This window comes from Chiloscyllium punctatum, chromosome 17, assembly GCF_047496795.1.
Source record: "Chiloscyllium punctatum isolate Juve2018m chromosome 17, sChiPun1.3, whole genome shotgun sequence".
In the NCBI taxonomy this organism is placed as follows: domain Eukaryota; kingdom Metazoa; phylum Chordata; class Chondrichthyes; order Orectolobiformes; family Hemiscylliidae; genus Chiloscyllium; species Chiloscyllium punctatum.
This window is the reverse complement of record NC_092755.1, coordinates 94075404-94100972: the sequence shown is the minus strand read 5'-3', so window position 1 is coordinate 94100972 and position 25569 is coordinate 94075404. Positions and strand designations below refer to the sequence as shown.

The 25569-nt window shown below is 41.9% G+C and overlaps 1 protein-coding gene across 2 annotated transcripts in view; it reads left to right on the top strand.

Annotated features, from left to right (window-relative positions):
• Window positions 1-25569, top strand: part of tmem116 (transmembrane protein 116) — a 44108-nt gene that overhangs the window by 16167 nt on the left and 2372 nt on the right. The window contains exons 5-10 of one of the 2 annotated variants that reach the window (XM_072587967.1): window positions 5761-5865; window positions 8021-8070; window positions 11238-11315; window positions 12915-13053; window positions 17364-17508; window positions 20772-20848. In XM_072587967.1, coding sequence (XP_072444068.1) covers window positions 5761-5865; window positions 8021-8070; window positions 11238-11315; window positions 12915-13053; window positions 17364-17508; window positions 20772-20848 — 594 coding nt within the window. The remainder of the gene's footprint in view (window positions 1-5760; window positions 5866-8020; window positions 8071-11237; window positions 11316-12914; window positions 13054-17363; window positions 17509-20771; window positions 20849-25569) is intronic. The other variant, XM_072587968.1, reaches the window with a different exon arrangement.

The window sequence follows — 25569 nt, the reverse complement described above, 5'->3', positions numbered from 1 at the left end:
CAAGCATGTGGATGAGGGTAGAGCAGTGGATATAGTGTACATGGATTTTAGTAAGGCATTTGATAAGGTTCCCCATGGTAGGCTTATGCGGAAAGTCAGGAGGCATGGGATAGAGGGAAATTTGGCCAATTGGATAGAAAACTGGCTAACTGGTCGAAGTCAGAGAGTGGTGGTAGATGGTAAATATTCAGCCTGGAGCCCAGTTACAAGTGGAGTTCCGCAGGGATCAGTTCTGGGTCCTCTGATGTTTGTAATTTTTATTAATGACTTGGATGAGGGAGTCGAAGGGTGGGTCAGTAAATTTGCAGATGATACGAAGATAGGTGGAGTTGTGGACAGTGAGGAGGGCATTTGTCGTTTGCAAAGGGACTTAGATATGATGCAGAGCTGGGCTGAGGAGTGGCAGATGGAGTTCAACCCTGCCAAGTGTGAGGTTGTCCATTTTGGAAGAACAAATAAGAATGCGGAATACAGGGTTAATGGTAGGGTTCTTAGTCAGGTGGAGGAACAGAGGGATCTTGGGGTCTATGTACATAGATCTTTGAAAGTTGCCACTCAGGTGGATAGAGTTTGCAAGAAGGCCTATGGTGTATTATCGTTCATTAGCAGAGGGATTGAATTCAAGAGTCGTGAAGTGATGTTGCAGCTGTACAAGACTTTGGTTAGGCCACAGTTGGAGTACTGGTCGCCTCACTTTTGGAAAGATGTGGAAGCTTTGGAGAGGGTGCAGAGAAGATTTACCAGGATGTTGCCTGGAATGGAGAATAGGTCGTACGAGGATAGGTTGAGAGTTCTCGGCCTTTTCTCGTTGGAACGGCGAAGGATGAGGGGTTACTTGATAGAGGTTTATAAGATGATCAGGGGAATAGATAGAGTAGACAGTCAGAAACTTTTTCCCTGGGTACAACAGATTGTTACAAGGAGACATAAATTTAAGGTGAAGGGTGGAAGGTATAGGGGAGATGTCAGGGGTGGGTTCTTTACCCAGAGAGTGGTGGGGGCATGGAATGCCCTGCCCGTGGGAGTGGTAGAGTCAGAATCATTGGCAACCTTTAAGCGGCATTTGGATAGGTACATGGATGGGTGCTTAATCTAGGATAGAAGTTCGGCACAACATCGTGGGCCGAAGGGCCTGTTCTGTGCTGTATTGTTCTATGTTCTATGTTCTAAGACGGTGTTATTTTCTGGGTCTGCAGATTGTGAAGGAGCAAAAATGGCCTTTGCAGTGATTTGTAATTCTTGTCAGATGTGGGAGTTTAAAGAGAGTTTAAGGGTTATTGCGGATTATATCTGCCATAAATGCTGTTGGATGCAAATCTTATCGGATCAAGTGGATCGGTTGGAAATACAGATAGAAGCGATGAGGAATTTGCAAAAGCAACCGTATGTGATGGATGGCAGTTATAGGAAGGGGGGAAAATCTCAGATACAGTCACATAGATGGGTTAACTCCAGGAAGGGTAAGAGAGGTAGGCAGCTAGAGCAGGAGTCTTTTGTGGACATACCCATTTCAAACAGGTATACTGTTTTGGAAAATGTAGGGGGTGATGGAATTTCAGGGGAACAAAGCACAAACAGCCAAATTTCTGGTATTGAGACTGGGTCTAATGCAACGAGGGGTACGTCGGCTTCCAAGAGATCAATTGTGTTAGGGGACTCTGTAGTCAGAGGTACAGGCAGATGTTTCTGTGGCCGGCAGAGGAAAATCAGAATGGTATGTTGTTTCCCTGGTGCCAGGATCAAGGATGTCTCAGAGAGGGTGCAGAATGTTCTCAAGGGGGAGAGGGGCCTGCAAGAGGTCATTGTCCACATTGGAACCAATGATATTGGAAGGGAAAAGGTTGAGATTCTGAAGGGAGATTACAGAGAGTTAGGCAAAAATTTAAAAAGGAGGTCCTCAAGGGTAGTAATATCTGGATTACTCCCAGTGCTACGAGCTAGTGAGGGCAGGAATAGGAGGCTAGAGCAGATGAATGCATGGCTGAGGAGCTGGTGTATGGGAGAAGGATTCACATTTTTGGATCATTGGAATCTCTTTTGGGGTAGAAGTGACCTGTACAAGAAGGACGGATTTCACCTAAATTGGAAGGGGACTAATATACTGACAGGGAAATTTGCTAGAACTGCTTGGGAGGATTTAAACTAGTAAGGTGGGGGGGGGGGGGGGGGGGGGGGGGGGGGGTGGGGGGGTGGGGGGGGGCTGGAGGAGGTGGACCCAGGGAGATAGTGAGAAAAGAGATCAATCTGAGACTGGTGCAGTTCAGAACAGAAGTGAGTCAAACAGTCAGGGCAGGCAGGGACAAGGTAGGACTGATCAATTTAACTGCATTTATTTTAATGCAAGGGGCCTAACAGGGAAGGCAGATGAACTTAGGGCATGGTTAGGAACATGGGACTGGGATATCATAGCAATTGCAGAAACATAGCTCAGGGATGGGCAGGACTGGCAGCTTAATGTTCCAGGATACAAATGTTACAGGAAGGACAGAAAGGGAGGCAAGAGAGGAGGGGGAGTGACATTTTTGATAAGGGATAGTATTACAGCTGTGCTGAGGGATGATATTCCTGGAAATACATCCAGGGAAGTTATTTGCGTGGAACTGAGAAATAAGAAAAGGATGATCAGCTTATTGGGATTGTATTATAGACTCCCTAATAGTCAGAGGGAAATTGAGAAACAAACTTGTAAGGAGATCTCAGCTATCTGTAAGAATAATAGGGTGGTTATGGTAGGGGATTTTAACTTTCCAAACATCAACTGGGACTGCCATAGTGTTAAAGGTTTAGATGGAGAGGAATTTCTTAGGTGCGTACAAGACAATTTTCTAATTCAGTATGTGGATGTACCTACTAAAGAAGGTGCAAACCTTGACCTACTCTTGGGAAATAAGACAGGGCAGGTGACTGAGGTGTCAGTGGGGGAGCACTTTGGGGCCAGTGACCATAATTCTATTCATTTTAAAATCGTGATGGAAAAGGATACTCCAGATCTAAAAGTTGAAGTTTTAAGTTGGAGAAAGGCCAATTTTCACGGTATTAGGCAAGAACTGTGGGTAGCATGGTGGCACAGTGGTTAGCACTGCTGCCTCACAGCACCAGAGACCCGGGTTCAATTCCTGCCTCAGGCGACTGACTGTGTGCAGTTTGCACATTCTCCCCGTGTCTGCGTGGGTTTCCTCCCACAGACCAAAACTGTGCAGGTTAGGTGAATTGGCCATGCTAAATTGCCTGTAGTGTTAGGTGAAGGGATAAATGTAGGGGAATGGGTCTGGGTGGGTTGCACTTCGGCGGGTCGGTGTGGACTTGTTGGGCCGAAGGGCCTGTTTCCACACTATAAGTAATCGAATCTAAAAAAACTTTTGAAAGTTAATTGGAGGCAGATGTTCGCAGGTAAAGGGAAGGCTGGAAAATGGGAAGCCTTCAGAAATGAGATAACAAGAATCCAGAGAAAGTATATTCCTATCAGGGTGAAAGGGAAGGCTGGTAGGTATAGAGAATGCTGGATGACTAAAGGAATTGAGGGTTTGGTTAAGAAAAAGAAGGAAGCATATGTCAGGTATAGACAGGATAGATTGAGTGAATTCTTAGAAGAGTATAAAGAAAGTAGGAGTATACTTAAGAGGGAAATCAGGACATGAGATAGCGTTAGCAAATAGAATTAAGGAGAATCTAAATGGTTTTTACAAATATATTAAGGACAAAAGGGTAACTAGGGAGAGAATAGGACCCCTCAAAGATCAGCAAGGCAGCCTTTGTGTGGAGCCACAGAAAATGGGGGAGATACTAAATGAATATTTTGCATCAGTATTTACTGTGGAAAAGGATATGGAAGATATAGACTGTAAGGAAATAGATGGTGACATCTTGCAAAATGTCCAAATTACAGAGGAGGAAGTGCTGGATGTCTTGAAACGGTTAAAGATGGATAAATCCCCAGGACCTGATCAGGTGTACCCGAGAACTCTGTGGGAAGCTAGAGAAGTGATTGCTGGGCCTCTTGCTGAGATATTTGCATCATTGACAGTCACAGGTGAGGTGCCGGAAGACTGGAGGTTGGCAAACGTGGTGCCACTGTTTAAGAAGGGTGGTAAGGACAAGCCAGGGAACTATAGACCAGTGAGCCTGACCTCGGTGGTGGGCAGGTTGTTGTAGAGAATCTTGAGGGAGAGGATGTACATGTATTTGGAAAGGCAAGGACTGATTAGGGATAGTCAACATAGCTTTGTGGGTGGGAAATCATGTCTCACAAACTTGATTGAGTTTTTTGATGAAGTAACAAAGAAGATTGAGGGCAGAGCAGTAGATGTGATTTAAATGGACTTCAGTAAGGCGTTCGACAAGGTTCCCCATGGGAGACTGATTAGCAAGGTTAGATCACATGGAATACAGGGAGAACTAGCCATTTGGATACAGAACTGGCTCAAAGGTAGAAGACACAGGGTGTTGGTGGAGGGTTGTTTTTCAGAGTGGAGGTCTGTGACCAGTGGAGTGCTGGGTCCTCTACTTTTTGTCATTTACATAAATGATTTGGATGCGAGCATAAGAGGCACAGTTAGTAAGTTTGCAGATGACACCAAAATTGGAGGTGTAGTGGACAGCGAAGAGGGTTACCTCAGATTACAACAGGATCTTGACCAGATGGGCCAATGGGCTGAGAAGTGACAGATGGAGTTTAATTCAGATAAATGCAAAGTGTTGCATTTTGGGAAAGCAAATCTTAGCAGGACTTATACACTTAATGGTAAGGTCCTAGGGAGTGTTGCTGAACAAAGAAACCTTGGAGTGCAGGTTCATAGCTCCTTGAAAGTGGAGTCGCAGATAGATAGGATAGTGAAGAAGGCGTTTGGTATGCTTTTCTTTATTGGTCAGAGTATTGACTATAGGAGTTGGGAGGTCATGTTGCGTCTGTACAAGACATCGGTTAGGCCATTGTTGGAATATTGAGTGCAATTCTGTTCTCCTTCCTATCGGAAAGATGTTGTGAAACTTGAAAGGGTTCAGAAAAGATTTACAAGGATGTTGCTAGGGTTGGAGGATTTGAGCTATAGGGAGAGGCTGAACAGGCTGGGGCTGTTTTCCCTGGAGCATCGGAGGCTGAGGGTGACCTTATAGAGGTTTACAAAATTATGAGGGGCACGGATAGGATAAATAGACAAAGTCTCTTCCCTGGGATCGGGGAGTCCAGAACTAGAGGGCATAGGTTTAGGGTGAGAGGGGAAAGATATAAAAGAGACCTAAGGGGCAACTTTTTCACACCGAGGGTGGTACGTGTATGGAATGAGCTGCCAGAGGAAGTGGTGGAGACTGGTACAATTACAACATTTAAGAGGCATTTGGATGGGTATATGAATAGGAAGGGTTTGGAGGGATATGGGCTGGGTGCTGGCAGGTGGGACTAGATTGGACTGGGATATCTGGTCGGCGTGGACAGGTTGGACTGAAGGGTCTGTTTCCATGCTGTACATCTCTATGACTATATGAGCATCCTCCCACTCCACCACTCACAACCACATCTATAAAGTCTATTTATTTCTCCCTTATTTGCTTATCTAGTTTCTAGTTGCTCTTTGGGTTAAAGAGTTTCTCTTCAATTCCCTCTTAGAATAATTAGTGATTACCTGATATTTATGGTAGTTAGTTTTCATCTTCCCCCACAAATGGAAACATCTATATCAGAACTTGCAGTACCAAAACAGCAACTAGGCGATGAGGCAATAAATAATTTCCTGTTGTTGTAATGTTGCATACTCTGTGTTACAGGTGCTATATATCTCATCTTTTTGCTACACCTTGAACTATACCTGGTGCCTGTACAGGGATCTTAAGTCAAGAATCCACGCAGTGATGAACAACACATCTCGCCTGGTGAGTGATTCTCAAAATTACTGCCAGGAGAGTAGGGATAGAATCATAGAATCCCTACAGTGTGGAAACAGAATATTTGGCCCAATAAGTCCACACCGACGAGTATTCCACCCAGACCTATTACCCTACATTTCCCCGACTAATGCACCTAGCTTATACATCCATGAACACTATGGACAATTTAGCATGGCCATTTCACCTCTTTGGACTGTGGGAGGAAATCAGAGCACCCAGAGAAAACCCACGTAGACACAGGGAGAATGTGCAAACTCCACACAGACAGTCACCTGTGGCTGGAATCGAACCTGGGTCCCTGGTGTTGTGAGGCAGCAGTACTAACGCACTGAACCACTATGCCGCCCCCTGACTCCAATGGTACCCAAACCTTGTCCTATTCTGATCCCATTTTGAGGCAAGTAAACATCACAAACCAAAAGTGCGATCTTTAAGAGTTGGGGGGAATTCTGTGTAAGTGGGGGCTTGTCTGATAGTGAAGGATATGGTTGTTATAACTCAAGTCAAGCTCCCTGGTGACCATTGCTGCCTTGGAACTAATGTCTGAGTTTGCAACCTCACTTGTAACTCCCACTTGGGAAGCCCTCCTCCATTCAAATTGTATCATTGTGTTTGAAACATTAATTCTATTTTATGAAGGTGAACTTTTACAGGTGGGCTTTAAACTATTAATTCCCCTCTGCTCTCTAAAAACACTGGCTTACACCAGATTGCAACTGCCCACAGTAACTCACCCTGGGTGATCATTATTTGTGTGTGAGCCGAGCTCTTGCTATTCAACTGTGGGAGCATCAGCTCAAGCAGACTCACATATGTGCACTACCCAACAATGATCGCAAGCATGATTCAGTTCCAGGGGCCACTTGTAACTTGCCTATTGAAAGCCAGATTGAGCCAGACCAGCTAACATCATAAACCAGGGATCAAATCTGAAAATCTCATGGTCTACAGGGCTCAGTCCACTCTGTCTTTGGCATATTCAATATCTGATCACTTGGCAAGTGAGAATTCCCTTCCAGATCATTTTATTTTTATTGCCATCTGGTGTGAAATTTTGGGCAGCTGTGTCTTTAGCTCTCCTTCTGAAACAGAAGCATAATTCCTCCCTCATCATGAGAGGAACGATAAACAGAGTTCCTATCTGTTTTAAGTCTGGTATCTGGAAAGATATGTCAGAGAAAGTAATTAAAGTCTAATCTTATATCCAATTCAGTACTCGTGTTCCACTGCATAAATGTATTTTTAAAACATTTTACCAGCATCAGTTCAATGTCAGGAAAATCAGTCTAAAACTTAAGTCATCCTAATGTTGGGATGGAATTCTGACAGTAAATTCCTAATGAAGCATTTGCACCTGTACTGTAGGATGGGCTGAGCAACCTCCTATGAAACTATACGTTTTACGATTTCACATCCATGCTATTAGTGTATCTTAGTTACATTTAATGCTGAAATGACAGGTGAGATTGGACAGTTTGTATAGTTAAACAGCAAGGGATATTTCTCGTTATTTCCCTGCTCTCCTCTCCTAAAGCTACTGATTTTGTTTCGTGGTGAACCTGCCCCATCTCTGACACCACTCCCAGATGAACACCCAATGAATGTATCTTGTAGGCTATTTAACTGAGAAAACAATTGTGATCCTGTTATAATCAGATGCCAACAATCATGCTCTTTTCCAGCACTGGTGATGAGACGTGAGAACCCCTGATAAATTTCTCCTCTTTTAGTGGGATTTAAAAAAAAATATTGTAGTTCCCCATCTACCAGCTGGCTGAAATGAACTAATGCAGCACAAGCTGGAATCAAATGCATTTTCCTAGTCAGAGTGGCACAATGCCGAAAAAATTGAAGTAGGCTGTTTGGCCTTTCAATTTGCTGTACTGTTCAATAACACCGTGGTTGATATTCTACCACAACAGGCAATGTCCAATCAAGAGAAGCTAATTCTGTTTTGCTTGCAGCTGCCTGGATAACATAATGAACCATTGCTGTTCATAATTTTATGCTTTTATGTTGAAATTTTATCACATTTCTTGCATTGTAAGATTTCAAAAGTTATAGCTTTTTGAAAAACTTCACAATTGTCTTGGTTGATGTGCTGGCTTGTGATCCCTTATTTTTATTCTATTTCGAGAAGCCAACTGAAAGCAGTAGCAGACTGAGCAGGATCGTATTAATCTTGTCCAGGTAATGTGTACATTCGTTGTTTTTGCCAGTCGCCCTCATCTTTGACCATGCTGACTCTCTACTGGGATCCATGGGTTTCAGTCACCTCTCTAAAGCATCTGTGCCCCATGTGTGAACCCACCGATATTTACTTATGAAGGACAGTGCAGACACTCCCCAGTCTTGTTCTCACAAGGTGCCCTTTACACTTTTCTCCAGAAGTCACTGCCTTATGTTTCTCCTGAGAGAAAGTGATTAATAAAACCTCAGACATCTTGGATATTATAAACAGGGGCACAGAGTACAAAAGCAAGGAAGTTATGATAAAACATAAATTCAAGTTCAACTGAAGTACTGTGTCACATGCTGGGCACCAGTCTTTTGGACAAATGTGAAGGCATTGGGTATAGAAAATAATTACAAGAATACTTCCAGGGTTGAGACTCCTCACTTGTGTGTATAGATTGGAGAAGCTTGTGTCGTTCTCCAAATGTATGGCTGAGAGGTGATCAAAATCATGAAGGGGATTGGATCGAGGAGTTAGGGAGAAACTGTTCCCATTGGTGGAAAGGTTAAAAACCAGATGACACAGATTCAGGGTGAATTGTAAAAGAATTAGACATGTCACAAGAAAAATTATATTTTTAATGCAGTGATTCAAAAGGATCACTGAGATTGTGGTGGAAGTAGATCGAGTTGTTGGTTTTCAAAGAAAATTGAATAATTATCTGAGGAGAGAATACCTGCAGGGTGCTGGGGAAAACTGAATCACAAGGCAAGCTGAGTTGGTCTCACAGACCAAAAGCCATCTGAGATATCTATGTTCCTCTAATTCTGGCCTTTTACAAGCCTGCTATTGCGCATTCCAGAATTGGTGGGTGTACCTTTAACTGCTCAGAATCTAGTCCTGGAATTCTTTTCAAAAAGCTCTCTGCCTTTCTACTTCTGTGTCATTTTTTAAGTCACTCCATAAATCCAAACTTTTGTTCACCTCTTCTGATATATTTTAAATGGATTGGTATAAAATGTTTTAGGAAATACCTTGGGGCATTTTATGTTTAACATTTTCAAACTTGGAGCCACCAGAGGGAGCTGTAGGTTAAATGTTACAGAATTCTAGATGAAACTCTCTCCCCACCTAAACAGTGTGCTTCGTAGAGTCATAGAGATGTACTGCATGGAAACACACCCTTCAGTCCAACTCATCATGCTGACCAGACATCCTAAATTAATCTTGGCCCATATCCCTCTCAACCCTTCCTACTCATGTGCCCATTTGTTTGCCTTTTTTAAATGTTGTAATCGTACCAGCATCCACCATTTGCTCTGGCAGCCCTCCATGTCCCTCAAGATTTTATAAACCTCTATAAGGTCACCCCTCAGCCTCCAATGCTCCAGGGAAAACACCCTCAGGCTATTCAGCCTCTCCCTATAGCTCAAACCCTCCAATCCTGGTAACATGCTTGTAAATCTTTTCCGAACCCTTTCAAATTTCACAACATCCTTCCTATAGGAGAGAAACCAGAATTGCAAACAATATTCTAGAAGTGGCCTAACTAATATCCTGTAAAGCCTCAACATGGCCTCTGAACTCATATAACCAATGCACTGATCAATAAAGGAAAGCATACTAAATGCCTTCTTCACTATCCTATCTACCTGCGTCTCTACTTTCAAGGCATTATGAACCTGCACTTCAAGGTCTCTTTGTTCAGCAACATTCCCCAGGACCTTACAATTTGCATATAAGTTCTGCTAAGATTTGCTTTTCCAAAATGCAGCACCTCACATTTATCTAAATTAAACTACATCTGCCACTCTTTGGCCCATTGGCCCATCTGATCAGAATCCTGTTGTGCTCTGAGGTAACCTTCTTTGCTGTCCACTACACTTCCAATTTTGGTGTCACCTGCAAACTTAATAACTATACCTCTTATGTTCACATCCAAATCATTTATGTAAATGACAAAAAGCAGTGGACCCAGCACCTATTCTTCTGACACGCCGCTAGTCACAGGCCTTCAGTCTGAAAATCAACCCTCCACCACCACACTCTGTCTCCTATCTTTGAGCTAGTTCTCTATCCAAATAGCTAATTCTCCTGTATTCCATGTGATCTAACCTTGCTAACCAGTCAACCATGCAGAACCTTGTCGAAGGCCTTACATAGATTATGTCCACTGTTCTGCCCTCATCAATCCTCTTCATTACTTCTTCAAAAAACCTCAATCAAGTTAGTGAGACATGATTTCCCACGCACAAAACCATGTTGACTATCCCTAATCAGTCCTTGCCTTTCCAAATACATGTTAGTCCTGTCCCTCAGGATTCCCTCCAATAACTTGCTCACCACCAATGTCAGGGACACAAGTCAGAAGTTCCTGGTTATTCCTTACCACCTTTCTTAAAGAGTGGCATCACGTTAGCCAACCTCCAGTCTTCTGGTACCTCACCTGTGACTATCGATGATCCAAATATCTCAGCAAGGGGCCCAGCAGTCATCTCCCTATCTTCCCACAGAATTCTTAATTGTAGAAATTGTAATATCATTGAAATATCACCTGCTGCTGTTGCAGCAGCAGATGCAACCCTGCTTCAGGCAGAACCTGCTGCAATGAGTAACATGAATCTAGTTTCTGAGTAAGATGGAAATTTGAATGAGACATACCAGATGTCTACTTGTTGCTTCCGAAATAGAAATTCATTTTTCCCACATACATTTGTTTCTCTTGACCTGCTGTTGAAGATTATTAAAGGCACCAAGAATAATATCAAGTCACTAATTGTAATTATCTTCCCAATACAGAGGAACCTCGACTATCCAAAGGACACAGGCGGGGAGTATTTCGTTCGGGCAATAGAATTCAGGAGAGTTGAATGCCAGATAACATAGTTTAGCCAACCATCAGGACTTTGCCATCTTGCCAGATAATTCGATATTTGGATAATCGAATGCTGAATAATCAAGGTTCCTGTTACCTCTTTCCCCTTTACTATCAGTTTCTTACTTGAGGTTAGACAGCTGACTCAGTTGGGAGCACGTGTAGTTTGTGCTGGATTTTATGGAGGCTGTTAACTTTCAAGAGGAAGCAGATTGACGCCGCCTGAAAGTTACTTTGGTTAGGATCCTTATGGCTAGTTGAAGAATGGCTTTCACTTATTGACATTGTTGAGATTTTCTCTTGCAGTTTGATTCCTCTCCTCCTGATGGTGCCTGTGTTTTGTGTTGGAAATGGATACACCTGTTATGCTAACCTCAGCAATTTGTAAGTAACGTAAACCTCAATGTGGTTGCCTTGTGGTGTTATTAATAACTTGCAACATTTTGATGCCCATCTATATCCACTTTATTATCACAACTGGCAACATCTACCTCTACCATGTAGTTTTGTCTTCTTTCCCTGTGATTTAAATTGTTCCAACATTGTGGTCATGTCTATACTTGCCTGGACCCTAAAATGTTCAATTCCCTCCCTAGATCTATCTCCCCCCCCCCCTCTCTCTCTCTCTCTCTCTCTCTTCTCCTTTAAGGTGCTCCTTAAATTCTACCCCTTAACTAGAATCATAGAATCCCTACAGTGTGGAAACACGCCCTTCGGCCCATCAAGTCAACACCGACCCTCCAAAGAGTAACCCATCTAGACCCATTCCCCAAACCTATTACTCTACATTTACCCCAAACTAATGCACCTAACTTACACATTCCTGAACACTAAGGGCAATTCACCTAACCTGCACATCTTTGGATTATGGAAGGAAACCAGAGCACCCGGAGGAAACCCACATAGACACGGGGAGAATGTGCAAACTCCACACAGACTAAACTTTTCTTACCTGAGTGAATATTGTCTTATGTGGCTTGATGTAAATTTTTGTTTGACAATTACTTCTGTAAAATACCTTGGGACAGTTAACTATGTTAAGTATGCTACATAGATGAATGTTTATGTTGTTGCAATTGGTGCATTTTCAGCAACACAAGCAGATGGCTTGACTTCTGAATAGGTAGCTAATTCCTTCCTGGGAAGGTTCTGGCTCCCGAGTAAGGAGCCAAATCCAGGTAAGGACTTGACACCCAGGCTGGTTGCTGACTTCCAGTTCTATTTCTGATCACTAGAAGCTGTCATGTTATCTCCAGGCCACCACTGAACAACTACAAACTATGGGTTGATCCTCAGAGTTGAATCCCCCTTGTAAGAGGAGTAACATACACAAACCACACAAGGCAGATATTTTCCCTGATTGGAGTTTCTAGAACCAGGGGATACAGTTTTGGGATAGACCGTAGGCCTGAGATGAGGAAACATTTCTTCACTCAAAGCGTAATGAAGCTGTGGAATTTCCTACTACAGAGGGCAGTGGAGGCTTCTGAGCATATTTAAGAAAAAGATGTGTAAAGTTTTAGATTGTAAAAACATCAAAGAGCATGAGAAGAAAGCAGAAGTATGGCATTGAAATAAGTGATCAGCCATGATTATATTGAATGGCTGAGAGCTTGTAGGCCTTAATAGCCTATTCTTGTTCCTTGTCTCTGTCTCTAAACCTATCCCCAGCAATTTGCACGATATGTTTTAAAGAATGACTCACAGAAGTAACTGGATAAACTAAATTGCATGTGGATTATTGAGCACTAATGTCACAGTTTCAATCTTTCAACTTTATTGAATTAACTGATTTGAATCCAGCTGACTCATCATTGCACCAGGCGATTGGTGTGACCTGAAGTCATCAAGTTGTTAATTCACTCATTGAAAACTTGCATTTGCAATTGTATTGCTCTCTGCTTATCTCTGTATTCTATTCTAGGTCAGGGTCAAAAGTTAGAGGGGCAGAGGTTGATGTTTCTCTTCTCTGTTCCACCACAGGTGCCTGCTCCTTCACACTGGAGTGCTGAAACCAAACAGTAGTTATGTTAATGCCCATGAGAATGCATGTCACAGTGTGTACCTGTACAGAACCATCATCCTCCTCAGTACCTTCTGGTTTACGTTACTTGGACTTGTGGTAAGGTTACAGGTTTACTTTATGTTGAGATGCCCCTCCTCCATTTTAGATTTTCCTCCCCTGCTAATTAGCTGGTGTGACTGGCAGTAGATGCCTCTTCCTCACGAGCCACCCAAAGTGACTTGATAGCTTCATGCTGTGATTCTCCCTTTATTCTGCATACGTGGGCATGACTACTCAGCCCAACAGTAAAAGGGTCAGAGTTCATTTCCAGTTCAGCAAGTAGGCTAAATACTATTTATGTGTCCACTTCCCAGGTCATAATTTTTCTTTTCCTTTGACCACCTGTCCCATCCAGTCTTAAACAGTGACATAGTTCCTCTCTCAAACATGAAGAAAGTCCATAACCTCACATCTTGATCAATATCCACCCTATGTTATAGAACCCAATGTGGCACAGAGGTTTTGTTTGTGCTCAGCATCACTTCTCAGTAATTATACTCAATCTTCTTCTGATAAGACTTTGACTTTCATGGTTTTTTTTTCAAACTCATTAACCTGTGGTATTGCCTTCAAGGTTCTGTGAACCTCTCCACCACATTAAAAAAACAAAGAATGCTGGAAATCAGAAACAAAATAGAAAAGAAGTTTAACAACTTCAAGTTGTTCTGAAGAAGGGTCATTGGAGCCAAAACATTGGATCTGCTTTCTCTCCACAGATACTGCCAAACCTACTATGTTTTTCCAGCAATTTCTGATTTTGTTTCATCCACTAAATTTATTTGGTTTCTCATAACACTAAAATTACAGTCTTGCAATATGAGAATGACAACAAAATTCCATTAATTTTTATTGTTGCACACTTAACATCACTGAAACCCATTGCCACATCATAGTTCACTCCTCCTCTTTGTCAGCATACATTTGCTTTTATTAGTCTTTTAAGTGAATTCAACATCCTTCCTATTTTGGTATAACCTGCAATTTCAACATTATTCCCTGTCGGCCTACATTTGAATTGTTAGTTCTGAGGCCACTGCATAAATTGAGTTTTTGTGGGACAACTTCCAACCTCCTCCTGTGTAAACAGTTTTTAATTAAATTTTCTCTTCCTTACCTTGACTCCACACTCTATTTTATGTATTAATTGCCATGTGGTATCTTGTCAAAGGTCTATCATCTGTCTAAAATAACATTATTCCCAGTAACCTCCTCAAAGAATTCTACAAGGCTGGCCATCAACCTATTGATATCCAAGCTAACTGCTCCTAAGTAATTTATCTAGATATATAGTAACTTCAGAATGAACTAAAGGCTTAATTCTTTTTTCATAACACAGACATTAAACAGACTTGCCTGTAAATACCTTGATTGCCTCTGTCTGCTTTCGGTACAATGACCACTGTCCTCCAGCACATCCACATAAAATAGGACTGTGAAATATAAATCATACAAAGTATTTTATTATTGCACTAGAATAACTGTTTAGATGAAGCTGATTATTTTTGGAGTGGAATTTGAACCCAAGATCTCCTGATTCAACACTAACATCACATAACCTCACCACCTCATTTTGGAAAATAGACCAGCTTTAACCAGCCTTCCTATACTTCATTTTCTTGAAAGGGATTTTTTTAATTGACTAAATTTAAACATTTTGCAACCTGTGGTGGCTAATAGTGGGTGGGGTAAAGAATGAGTGTGGATGCAAATGTAGTTTGGATGTATAATATTAAAAGAATGCTTAGTTCCTTTTTTCTAAATACAGAAAATAATAGGGTTAAATTTATAATGTTCAGATGTTCGTAAGTTGGACTGGTTAGTGATTGTACTGCTATATTTACTTTGATTTGTTTTTAGCTAATTTTCACATTCAGTTCCACCTTTGCATTTCACCCAGTTGACCATATGTGATGCTTGATGCTGAATGATTGTGGGATACTTGATGACTAAGGTATCACAAGTCAGCTTGACCCATGCTTCTAGAGAAAACACTGGGCGAGGGATCAATCTGTTGGATTCTTTACCTCTTTTTGATGAAGGCTACTGAGGCTAATTGTAGCATTACCAGTGCTGCTATGGTTGACAAAAGCAAAGGCAGCATTGACTGGGATTAAATTCATCCTGATTATCCTATTCCACCATGCTTTCAGTTGCCTCATCTGGAAGCTCTAGAATTTTTCCTTTAACTGCTACATTTGGAGAAGCCGGTGTTGGACTGGGGTGGACAAAATTAAAAATCGCACAACGCGAGGTTATAGTCCACCAGGTTTATTTGGAAGCACAAGCTTTCAAAGTGCTGCTTCTTCATCAGGTGGTCCTGCTTCACAACCCCCTGATGAAGGAGCAGCACTTTGAAAGCTAGTGCTTCCACATAACCTTGTTGGACTATAACCTGACGTTGTACAATTTGTAATTTTCTCCACTTTTTAAGTTGCTCCTTTAAAACGTAATTCTTTGACTGAACTTTTGGTGACATGTTCTGCTATTCCTTTAGTCAAATAACTTTTTTTTTGTTTGCATATTTGGTACTGATGAAAGGAAAATTTGCCATTGGGCTCATTATAAATTTCTTGACTTAAAGGTAAATATTACTATCAGTATAAACAATGAATATAAATAATACAAACACAATATTTATCTAAGCCCAGATCACAAAGCTAATTGGACTTCTTCTAGTCAATGGCATTGATATTGTTAAATTGCCCTGAGAGCTTTGCCTGACTGGCATTCTTGACTTTTCAGTCTTTGGCTTTCATGCAGACCTTGCTTGAGTACCCACAATGTCTGGTTTGTTATTCATAGTATATACCTAAAGTAGAGATGTTTCTCATTATTTCTGTCAGAAATTGTGCATGTACTAGATCCAGAGGTTGATCATTCTCAACTTGCAGAACAACAGGTCCTTAAAACTAAGAGGCTGTTTTTACATGCTGTATTAATTAGATTAAACAGGCTTTGAGATTGTTGAAGGCAGAGTGATGGATGTGATGTATATGGACTTCAGTAAGGTATTCAAAAGGTTCTGCATGATAGACTGGTTAGCAAGGCTAGATCAAGTGGAATACAGAGAGAACTAGCCATTTGGATACAGAACTGGCTCAAAGGTAGGAGACAGAAGGTGGTGGTGGAGGGTTGTTTTTCAGACTGGAGGCCTGTGACCAGTGATGTGCCACAATGATCGGTGCTGGGTGCACTACCTTTTGTCACTTATATAAATGATTTGCACGTAAACATAATAGGGATGGATTTTAAGTTTTCAGATGACACCAAGAAGGTTACCTCAAAGTATAATGGAATCTTGATCAGTTGAGCTAGTGGGCTGAGGGGTGGCAGATGAAGTTTAATTCAGATAAATGTAAGGTGTTGCATTCTGGTAAGGCAAATCAGGATAGGACTTTTATACTTAATGGTAAGGTCGTGGGGAGTGTTGCTGAACAAAGACCTTGGAATGCAGGTTCATAGTTACTTAAGAGTAGAGTCATAGGATAGTGAAGAAGAAGTTTGGTATGCATGCCTTTATTGGTCAGTGCATTGAGTATAGGAGTTGAGAGGTCATCTTGCGGTTGTACAGGACATTGGTTAGGCCACAATTGGAGTACTGCATTCAATTCTGGTCTCCCTGCTGTAGGAAGGATGTTATGAAACCTGAGAGGGTTCAAAAAGGATTTACAAGAATGTCGCTAAGATTGAAGGGTGTGAGCTAGAGGGAGAAGCTGAGTAGGGTAGGGCTATTTTCCCTGGAGGGTTGGAGGCTGAGAGAGCTGAAGAAGGGTTATACCTGAAATGTTGACCTCTCCATTTCCTGATGCTGCCTGGCTTGCTGTGCACTTCCAGCCTCCTGCTTGTTCACCTCAGATTCCAGCATCTGCAGTTTTTTTGTCTCTAACTAAGGGTGACCTTGATTGGCATAGATAGGGTGAATAGCCAAGGTCTTTTTCCCAGGGTAAGGGAATCCAGAACTAGAGGGCAACAGTTTAAGGTGAGAGTGGAAAGATTTAAAAGGGACTTAAGAGGCAACCCTTTCATGGAGGTGGTGGTGCATGTGTGGAATGAGCTGCCAAAGGAAATGGTAGAAGTTGGTACAATTACAGCATTTAAAAGGCACCTGGATGGGTACATGAACAGGAAGGGTTTAAAGGGATATGGGCCAAATGCTGGCAAATGGGATTATCTTAATTTAGGATATTTGGTCAATATGGACCGAAGGGTCTGTTTCTCTGCTGTACAATTCTATAACTTTATAATAATAGGCCATTGTTTGACTAAAATGTTATAACACTTTTAAACATTTGTCAGAATCATGGTGACTAATCATCTAAAGATTAATTAACTTGGCAGTTCTTAATTGTTTCCATTCATCTCTGCAGATTCTTCTAATTAAAACCCGGATCCTCTATAAGAAACTAGTAACTTTGACTGGATTTCTCGGAGACCAGCAATGGGCAAAGATCAGCATGATTGAGAGGAGAATCTTCCTCTATCCCACAGCTTTTCTGTGCTGTTGGGGACCAGGTTAGTAGAGTCTAACCACACTCTAACCAGGTGCTCTGTGTGACTCTGTGGATGTGATCATGAACCAAAGTAGAGGGTGGTGGGCACATTGCTCAATTCATTGAATCCCCACTGTGTGGAAGCAGGCAATTTGGGTCCACACTGACCCTCTGAAGAGCATCTCTCCTACACCCTCCTACCCTATCCCTGTAATTTCCCATGACTGACCCATAAGCATGCACACTATGGGCAATTTAGCTCGGCTAATCCACCTATCCAGCACATCTTTGGACCATGGGAGGAAACCGAAGCACCTGGAGGAAACCCACGCGGAAACAGGGAGAGTGTGCAAACTCCACACGGATAGTTGCCCGAGGCGCTGAGAGGCAGCTTGCTAACCACTAAGCCACCGTGTCACAGTTATTCAACTATTTAAGATGCACCAAATGATACCACATGAATCGTGTGTTTTAGCCTGCCTGAGACTCTGGAAAAGTTCCAGAGGATTAGTAAACCATTGCTAATCCCTACAGATAACTAGGACAGGGTATATTATAAAGGATGTAATAGCAGAGCATTTAGAAACCCATTAGAGTCGAATAGAATCAGCATGGGCTCATGAAGGGGAAGTCATACCTGACAAATTTATTGTAGTTCTTTAAGGAGGGAACAGGCAGGATACGTAAAGGAAAAGCTGTGGATTTAATATATTTGGATTTCCAAAAGGCATTTGATAAAGTACTGAACATAAGCTAATTCAAAAGCACCTACGGTTTTGGAAGTATTAGCACAGATAGAGGATTAGCCAACTAACAGAAGATAGGTGGGAATAAGGAGACATTTTTATGATGGCAACCCATAACTAGTGGAGCATCAGAGAGATCAGTGCTGGAGCCACTAATATTTGCAAAGTATATTAATGACTTGGATGACAGAAGAAAATATGTTGCCAAGTTTGTGATGACACAAAAATAGGTGGGAGGCAAGTGGTGAAGTTGGCATAAGGAGACTACAAAGGGATACAGACAAATTAAGTGACGTGGGTAACAATTTGGCAAATGGAATATAATGTCGTAAAATGTGAGGTTATGCACTTTGTCAAGAAGAATAGAGGAGCTGAATATTATTTAAATGGACAAAGACTGCAGAAAGCTACAAAAAAGGAACATTTGGGTCACCTAGTGTATAAACCAAAAAAGCTAGCATCCAGGTTCAGCAAGTAATTTGGTCCCTTTCTTTAAATGAAAGATATATAGAGGAACCTCAATTATCCAAATCTTGATTATCTGAACTTTGGATTATCCGAAGAAGATCTCAAGGTCCCGATAGAAACATCACATCAAAGAGGTGTTTCCAACACTGATCATGTCTTTTGTTTGCAATGATTAAAAAATGAACTTGGCTTACTGAAATGCTGCCGGGAAGTCCTGGACATTGATGGGAGCCCAAACACCGTCTCCAAATGACTGACCTCCCACCCCCTCTCTCTGCCTCCCCCACCCCCACCACTTACCCTGGAGTTCTACACAGGGATGAACCCTAAACTCCTCCTCCCCAGATAATCTCTCCAACATTGCCCTGTACATGTTGGATGGGGTGGGGTTGCACAGGGCGGCAGGGTCAGATGGTAGGTGGGGGGGGGCAGGGGCTCACGTGTGGTGTGCTGCTGTCTAGTCTTCTGAACAGGCAGTGGACTTAGCAAGTGCTTGCTGTGTCATTTCCATTGAACTGATGCGGGTGGTGGTGATGGGGCGATGCTTCAGCAAAGCTACAGGTCCCTTACAAGTGTGTGTCTGCTCAGAAACAAACCCTGAGTCAGAGAGAGGGAGGAAGGCAGGCAGAGTGAGGTAAAAGGAACCTTCAAAAAACTCTAAGTCTCAGAGAAGAGGCATTGAATCAATTAACCGAATAATCAGTTATCCGAACGAAATAGTGCCCGCCCTTCTCATTCCGATAATCGAGGTTCCTCTGTACTGCCATATGAGGCAGTCCAATAAAGATTCACTAAATTGGTATCAGGTACAGAGGAATTTTCCAATGAAGGAAGATTGAGTAGGGTGGGCCTATATTCATTGGAGTTTAAATGAATGAGAGACCTTATTGAAACATACAAGATTCTTAGGGGTCTTGACAGGATAGGTGTGGAGAGGTTGCTTCTCCTTATAAGAAATCTGGAACCAAAGGGAATAATCTCAAAGTAAGGAGTCACCCATTTAGACAGAGATGAGGAAGGATTTTCTTTCTCTTAACGTGGTGAATCTGTGGAATTCTTTACCGCAGAGGGTTGTTGAAGTTGGTTCATTAAGTATACTCAAGGCTGAGATTGACAGATTGTTAATCAGTAAAAAGGGATTGAGGGGTATGGGGAAAAGTGAAGTGCAGAATTATCAGATGATCTCATTGACTGGTAGAATGGACTGGTTGGGTACAATGGCCCACTACTTCTGCAAATGATAGTCTTAAACTAAATGTGCTAGAGCAGAGAATTGCCAGGGGGGCAAATGTGTGTTAAATAGACTTCAATATAGCTCAGATGGCTCCATTAATAATCCTTCATGAAATATACATGAAATCAAAAACATTGTTTGCACAGTATGCTATTGAGGTTATATTCTTCTCTTTTGCATTAAATATCTAGGTCTTTAAGGCAGTGCACCACCAAAGTTAGTAAGAGTGAATGACAGCACAGGGTAAACCAGAAAATAGTGATGTAGTGACCACACTTGTGTTTTAAAGTCCTGAAGTTTCAGATTAAGGGAAGCCCAAGAGAGGAGCGTATGGAGGAACTGTTCATGTATTGTCAGTGGGTCAAAGTCCTAGAACTCCCTTGCTAACAGCACTGTGGGTGTAGCTACATCCCGTGCACTGCTCTTAGAAGCGAAGACAGTAAGTTTAGCCAGATTATATCCAGATTATATTCGGCGCACTATAACTCCTAGTCATTCTGACAGAAAGAAAACTTGAGAGAGAAAGAGTGAGGCGTTAACATAAATCAGTGAAGGATGCAGCTAACTATGTAATCATGCCATAAGCTGTCTGAGGCTGGAATTGAACCCAGGTACCTGGCACTGTGAGGCAGCAGTGCTAACCACTCAGCCATCATGCCAGCCCCTTGAAGGATGAATATAAAATATTACAATTATAGAATCATGAGATAAGGATTGACAGGTTAGAAAGTATCATCAATAAATGAGGAAAGAAAAGTTGTGCCAAATATTCTACAGGTGATAATTATTTATCTTTTTTGTTTTTAAATGATTTTATTTATGTTTTTTTTGCCTTAGCAACCATTCTGGCCATGGTTAAGCTGTTGAACCCGATGGACACGCCTTCTCTTTATGCTGTACTCTACATCTTACAGGTGAACGTTTCAAAACAATATTTAGTGGTGGTGGTGGGGTGGGGGTTGCAATACATCTTTTTCTCCTAAGTTTTCTCACTGTCAGAATGACTAGATGCTGTAGAAAGACTCTAATATAATCTGGCTAGGACTCCTTTGAAGAATATTTAAAACAATTATTTTTGTTAATGCCATTACCTGGGCCAGCATTTATTGCCCATTCCTAATTGCCTTGAGAAGAGGATGGTGAGCCACCTTCTTTAATCTTTGTAGTCCATGGGATGTAGTTGCACCCACGGTGCTGTTAGGAAAGGAGATCTCGGAGTTGGACCCAGTTGCAATAAAGGAACAGTGATATAGTTCCAAATCAGAACATTGTGTGGCTTGTAGAGAACTTTGCAGGTGGTGGTGCTTCCGTGCATCTGTTGCTCTTGTTCTTTGAGGTGATAGAGTTAGCAGTTTTGGACGGTGCTGTTGAAGGAATCTTGGTTAGTTGCTGCAGTGCACCTTCTGGATCAGTGTTGGCCAACTCCGAATGGAAAAAAGTTCCATGTAAATGAGGGAAGAGGGTGTTCGCAGTGAGCAAATGTTAGTAAGATAATGTTTGCTACAACAGCAAAACATCATTTCAGGCAAAAAAACAAAATCAAAGCAATAAATTGATATTTTTAAAATTAGCACGAAAAACTATTTAAAAGTGCCAAGCCCTTGAGCTAACTAATGCAGAGCGTAAATATGCCCAGATAGAGAGAGAAGGTTTGGCTGTTATATTTGGAGCCAGGAAGTCCCATCAATATTTTTATGGATGTAAATTTGTAAAAAATGAGGACCACAAACCTCTGCTAGGGCTACTAAAGAGGACAAGGCAATGCTGTCCATGGCTTCAGGCCAAATTCAGTGATGGGCTCTAACACAAAATACATATAGTTACAAGATGGAACACCATCTGGGAGGCCAAGTAGCAAATGCAGGTGCATTGAGCTGCCTCTTGCTGGCAGGTACACCACCGCTGCTGGAAGAGTCCATAATGGTTTTAAATTTTCTGGACACACTTCCAGTCACAGCTGACTATATCAGACTTTGGACACAGGAAGATCCAATCCTGGATAAACTGAAACAGCTGGTGGTGATGGGGGAACTCAAAGGACTGGCACAACCAGAATTCAAATGTCTTTGGACTCGGAGAGACCATATCTCAGTAGAGGACAGCATATCATCATGGGGAGCAAGAGTGATTGTCCCAAGCAAAGGTCGCCATTGGATATTGTTCAAACTCCACCAGGATCATCCAGAGTTTCAAAAATGAAGATGTTGCTGAGAAGATATATCTGGGGACCAGGACTGGATGCCGACATAGCCACATCGGTAGGACAGTGCCCCAGAGTGCCAGCAAGGACAGAAATTATCACCGACATTTGTGGGAATGGCCAAGTAAACCCTGGACTCAGTTACACATCAACTATGCAGATCCTTTCACAGGCTCAATATTGTTAGACATCATGGATACCCACCCAAAGAGGCTGGATATGCAGTGAGTTCATTCAGCAAACATGGGGACAATGATAGAAAAACTGCAGGCATCTTTTGCATGAGGGACCAGTTATAATATTTCTATAAGTCAACGGTTGATACAAACCCTGGTGGGAATACACTTGTGAGGAGGATGCAAAGAAGCTTCAAGGGAATTTAGACAGGGTTACATGAGTGGGCAAGAACATGGAAAATGGAATGTAATGTTCATAAGCGTGAGATTATTTACATTGGTAGAAGGCATGAAGATGCCAAGTATTTTTTCAATGGGGAGAGATTTGAAAATGTTGATGTCCAAGGGGACTTATATGTGCTTGCTCATAACTCACTAGAAGCTAGCAAGCAGGTTTAACAAGCAGTTTGGAAAGTTTAACAAGCAATGTTAGCCTTTATTGCCAGAGGATTTGAGTCAGAAGTAAGGAATTCCTGCTTCAGTTATATAGAACACTGGCGAGATTACACCTGGAGAATTGTGTTCTGTTCAGGTCCTCTTGTGAAGGAAAGAATATAGTTAGGGGTATAAAGGGAGTGCAGTGGAGGTTCACCAGACTGATTCCTGGGATGTGGGACTGTCCTATGAGGAGAGATTGAGGAGACTGGGCCTTGTATTCTTTGGAGTTTAGAAGAATAAGAGGCAACCTCATAGAAACTTACAAAAATTGAAGATACAGAAAGGATGTTTCCCCAGGCTGTCGGGTCTAGAACTAGGGGACCTAGTCTCAGAATAAAAGATTCGGACTGAAAACGAGGAGGAACCTCATCAGTCACAGGGTGGTAACATTTTAGAATTCTATCCCCCAGAGGACTGTGGGAGCTCAATCGTTAAGTTCAAGACAGAGATTGATTGATAGATATCTAATTACTAATGAACATCACGGGATATAAGGATAGTGTGGGAACACAAGGTTGAGGTAGATGATCAGCTATAACCTAAAAGTTCAAGAGCCTGTTGTTATTGCTATGTTCCTAAGTTCCAATCTTGGTCAAGACCAGTTTTAAAACAAATTGAAATCTGAAATCCCAGTCATTTACTGAATGAAACTACAAGACCATAAGAAATAGTAACAGGAGTAAACCGTTCAGCCCCTCAAGTCAGCTTCGCCATTCAATAGGGTTATGGCTGATCCAGCATTCCTCACACCCTCTCTCCTGCCTTTTCACTGTTACCCTTGATTTCCCTACTGATCAAGAATATCTCTCTCTCATTCTTAATTATACACAAGGACTCTGCCTGATAGCTCCGTGGCAAGGAATTCCAAAGACTATCAACCCTCTGAAAGAAGAAATTCCTCCTCATTTCTGTTAACTTGGCACACTTTATTCTGAGACTGTGCCCTGTGGTTCTATACTGTCCCAGGAGGGGAAACATCCTCTCAGTGTTTAGCCTGTCAAGAGCCTCAAGAATCTATATGGTTCAATGAGATCACCCCTCATTCTTTAAGACTCTAGTGAGTAGATTCCTAACTTATTTAGTCTTTGCTCATAAAACAATACTTCCATAGTGGAGATCATCCTACTGAACCTTCCCTGAACTGCCTTCAAATGAAATATTTCCTTAAATAAGGGGACCAAACTGCTCACAGTACTTCAGATGTGGTCTGTTCAGCACCTTGTACAGCTCCAGTAAAACGTCACTACTGTTTTACTCCAACCCCTTTGAAATAAGGGCTAATATTCTATAAATGGAATTAAGAATCTAGCGATGACCATGAGTCCACTGTCAGAATAACCCATCTGGATCACTATTGTCCTTCAGTGAAGGAGACTACCATCCTTACCTGGTCTAGCCTACATGGGACTCCAGACCCACAGCAATGTGGTTGACTCTTAACTGCCCTCTGGCAATAAATGCTGGCCCAGCCAGCAATGCCCTCATCCTGTGAATGAATAAAGAAAAAAAAATGCAAGGGTGTAGAAAAGACTTACAAAAATTTTACTGGCATTGGAGGGTTTGAGTATTAGGGGAAAGGCTTGATAGGCTTTGCCCCTATTGTGTTGGATCTAAGGGGTGATCTTAGAGGTTTATAAGATCATGAGGGGCAGAGATAAGGTGAATAGCAAAGGTAGTGGGAGTTCAAATCTAGAGGGTATAGGTCTAAGATGAGAGGGGAAAGAGTCAAAGGGAGGCATCCATTTCAGGGAAAAAGAAACTAGCAACAGAAACAGATCTAAATAAAAATATGCTTTATCCATCTCATACATAACTAGGTGAGGAAAGGCTCTTGGTCTAAACTGTCGTTGTTCTTGTGTAGGAAAGTGCTATAGCCAATCGACTCCTGGAAAACCCACAAACATAAGGAGATAATGACCTTTTTCTTCGTTGAAAAGTGATGTTGATTGAGAGATGATAGCTGATCAGGAATTTAGGAAGAACTCACTTGCTCTGTATCAAATAGTGAGTTATAGAATCTGATCTGGGATTGTGTAGTGATTTTCTTGTACCTAACTCGATGATCTATCTTGGCAATACTAGATGCTTAAAATAGAAAACTTCTCAAACAATAGCCCACATCCTAATGAACACAATGCTCTGTTAGAAAGTCTACGTGTTACGTTCAAATGAAAGCATTATCAGTATGTTTCATAAGACATCTACTGAAAACAGAACATTCATTAAAAGGAAAGGAAATTCTTTATATTCCAAGTGTTTCAGAAATTAGAATCACCCTACAGGCTCAATTCTATCCATTTTGCTCAGTATCCATTGTGTGACTTCTCATAGGTTCTAGATAAATGTTCTCCGACTGAAGGAAGGAAAATCAGATAGTGCTCTTTTTGTAGAATGACTGCTGTACACCTCCTGAGGTTGAAGAGTGGTATTTCCAGGTTAGGGAACCAGTTTTGTTGCGTTGCCATAGTCTTACCAGACCACAGAAGCTGCTCTCTCATGAGAGAGAGAAGCAACTGGTGGTGATTTAACCTGAGGGCCATCAAACCTCAGGTGAGGGAAAAAGTTGAGAAAGAGAGCCCTTCATGGTAACCTCAAACTAGTGATGGGAATTGAACCCATGCTGTTGGCGTCACACTACTTTGTAAACCAACAAACCAGCCAACTGAGCTAAACCGATTGCAGGAGAAATGCAGGACCTCGCAGATGCTACAAACAGGTTTGGGAGGAGGGATACTGCAAAAAGGGAAAGGAAAGAGATTGAGGGATAACTGTGTGACAATAAAAAAAGAAAACAAAAACATGTTAATTTTAACATACCTTG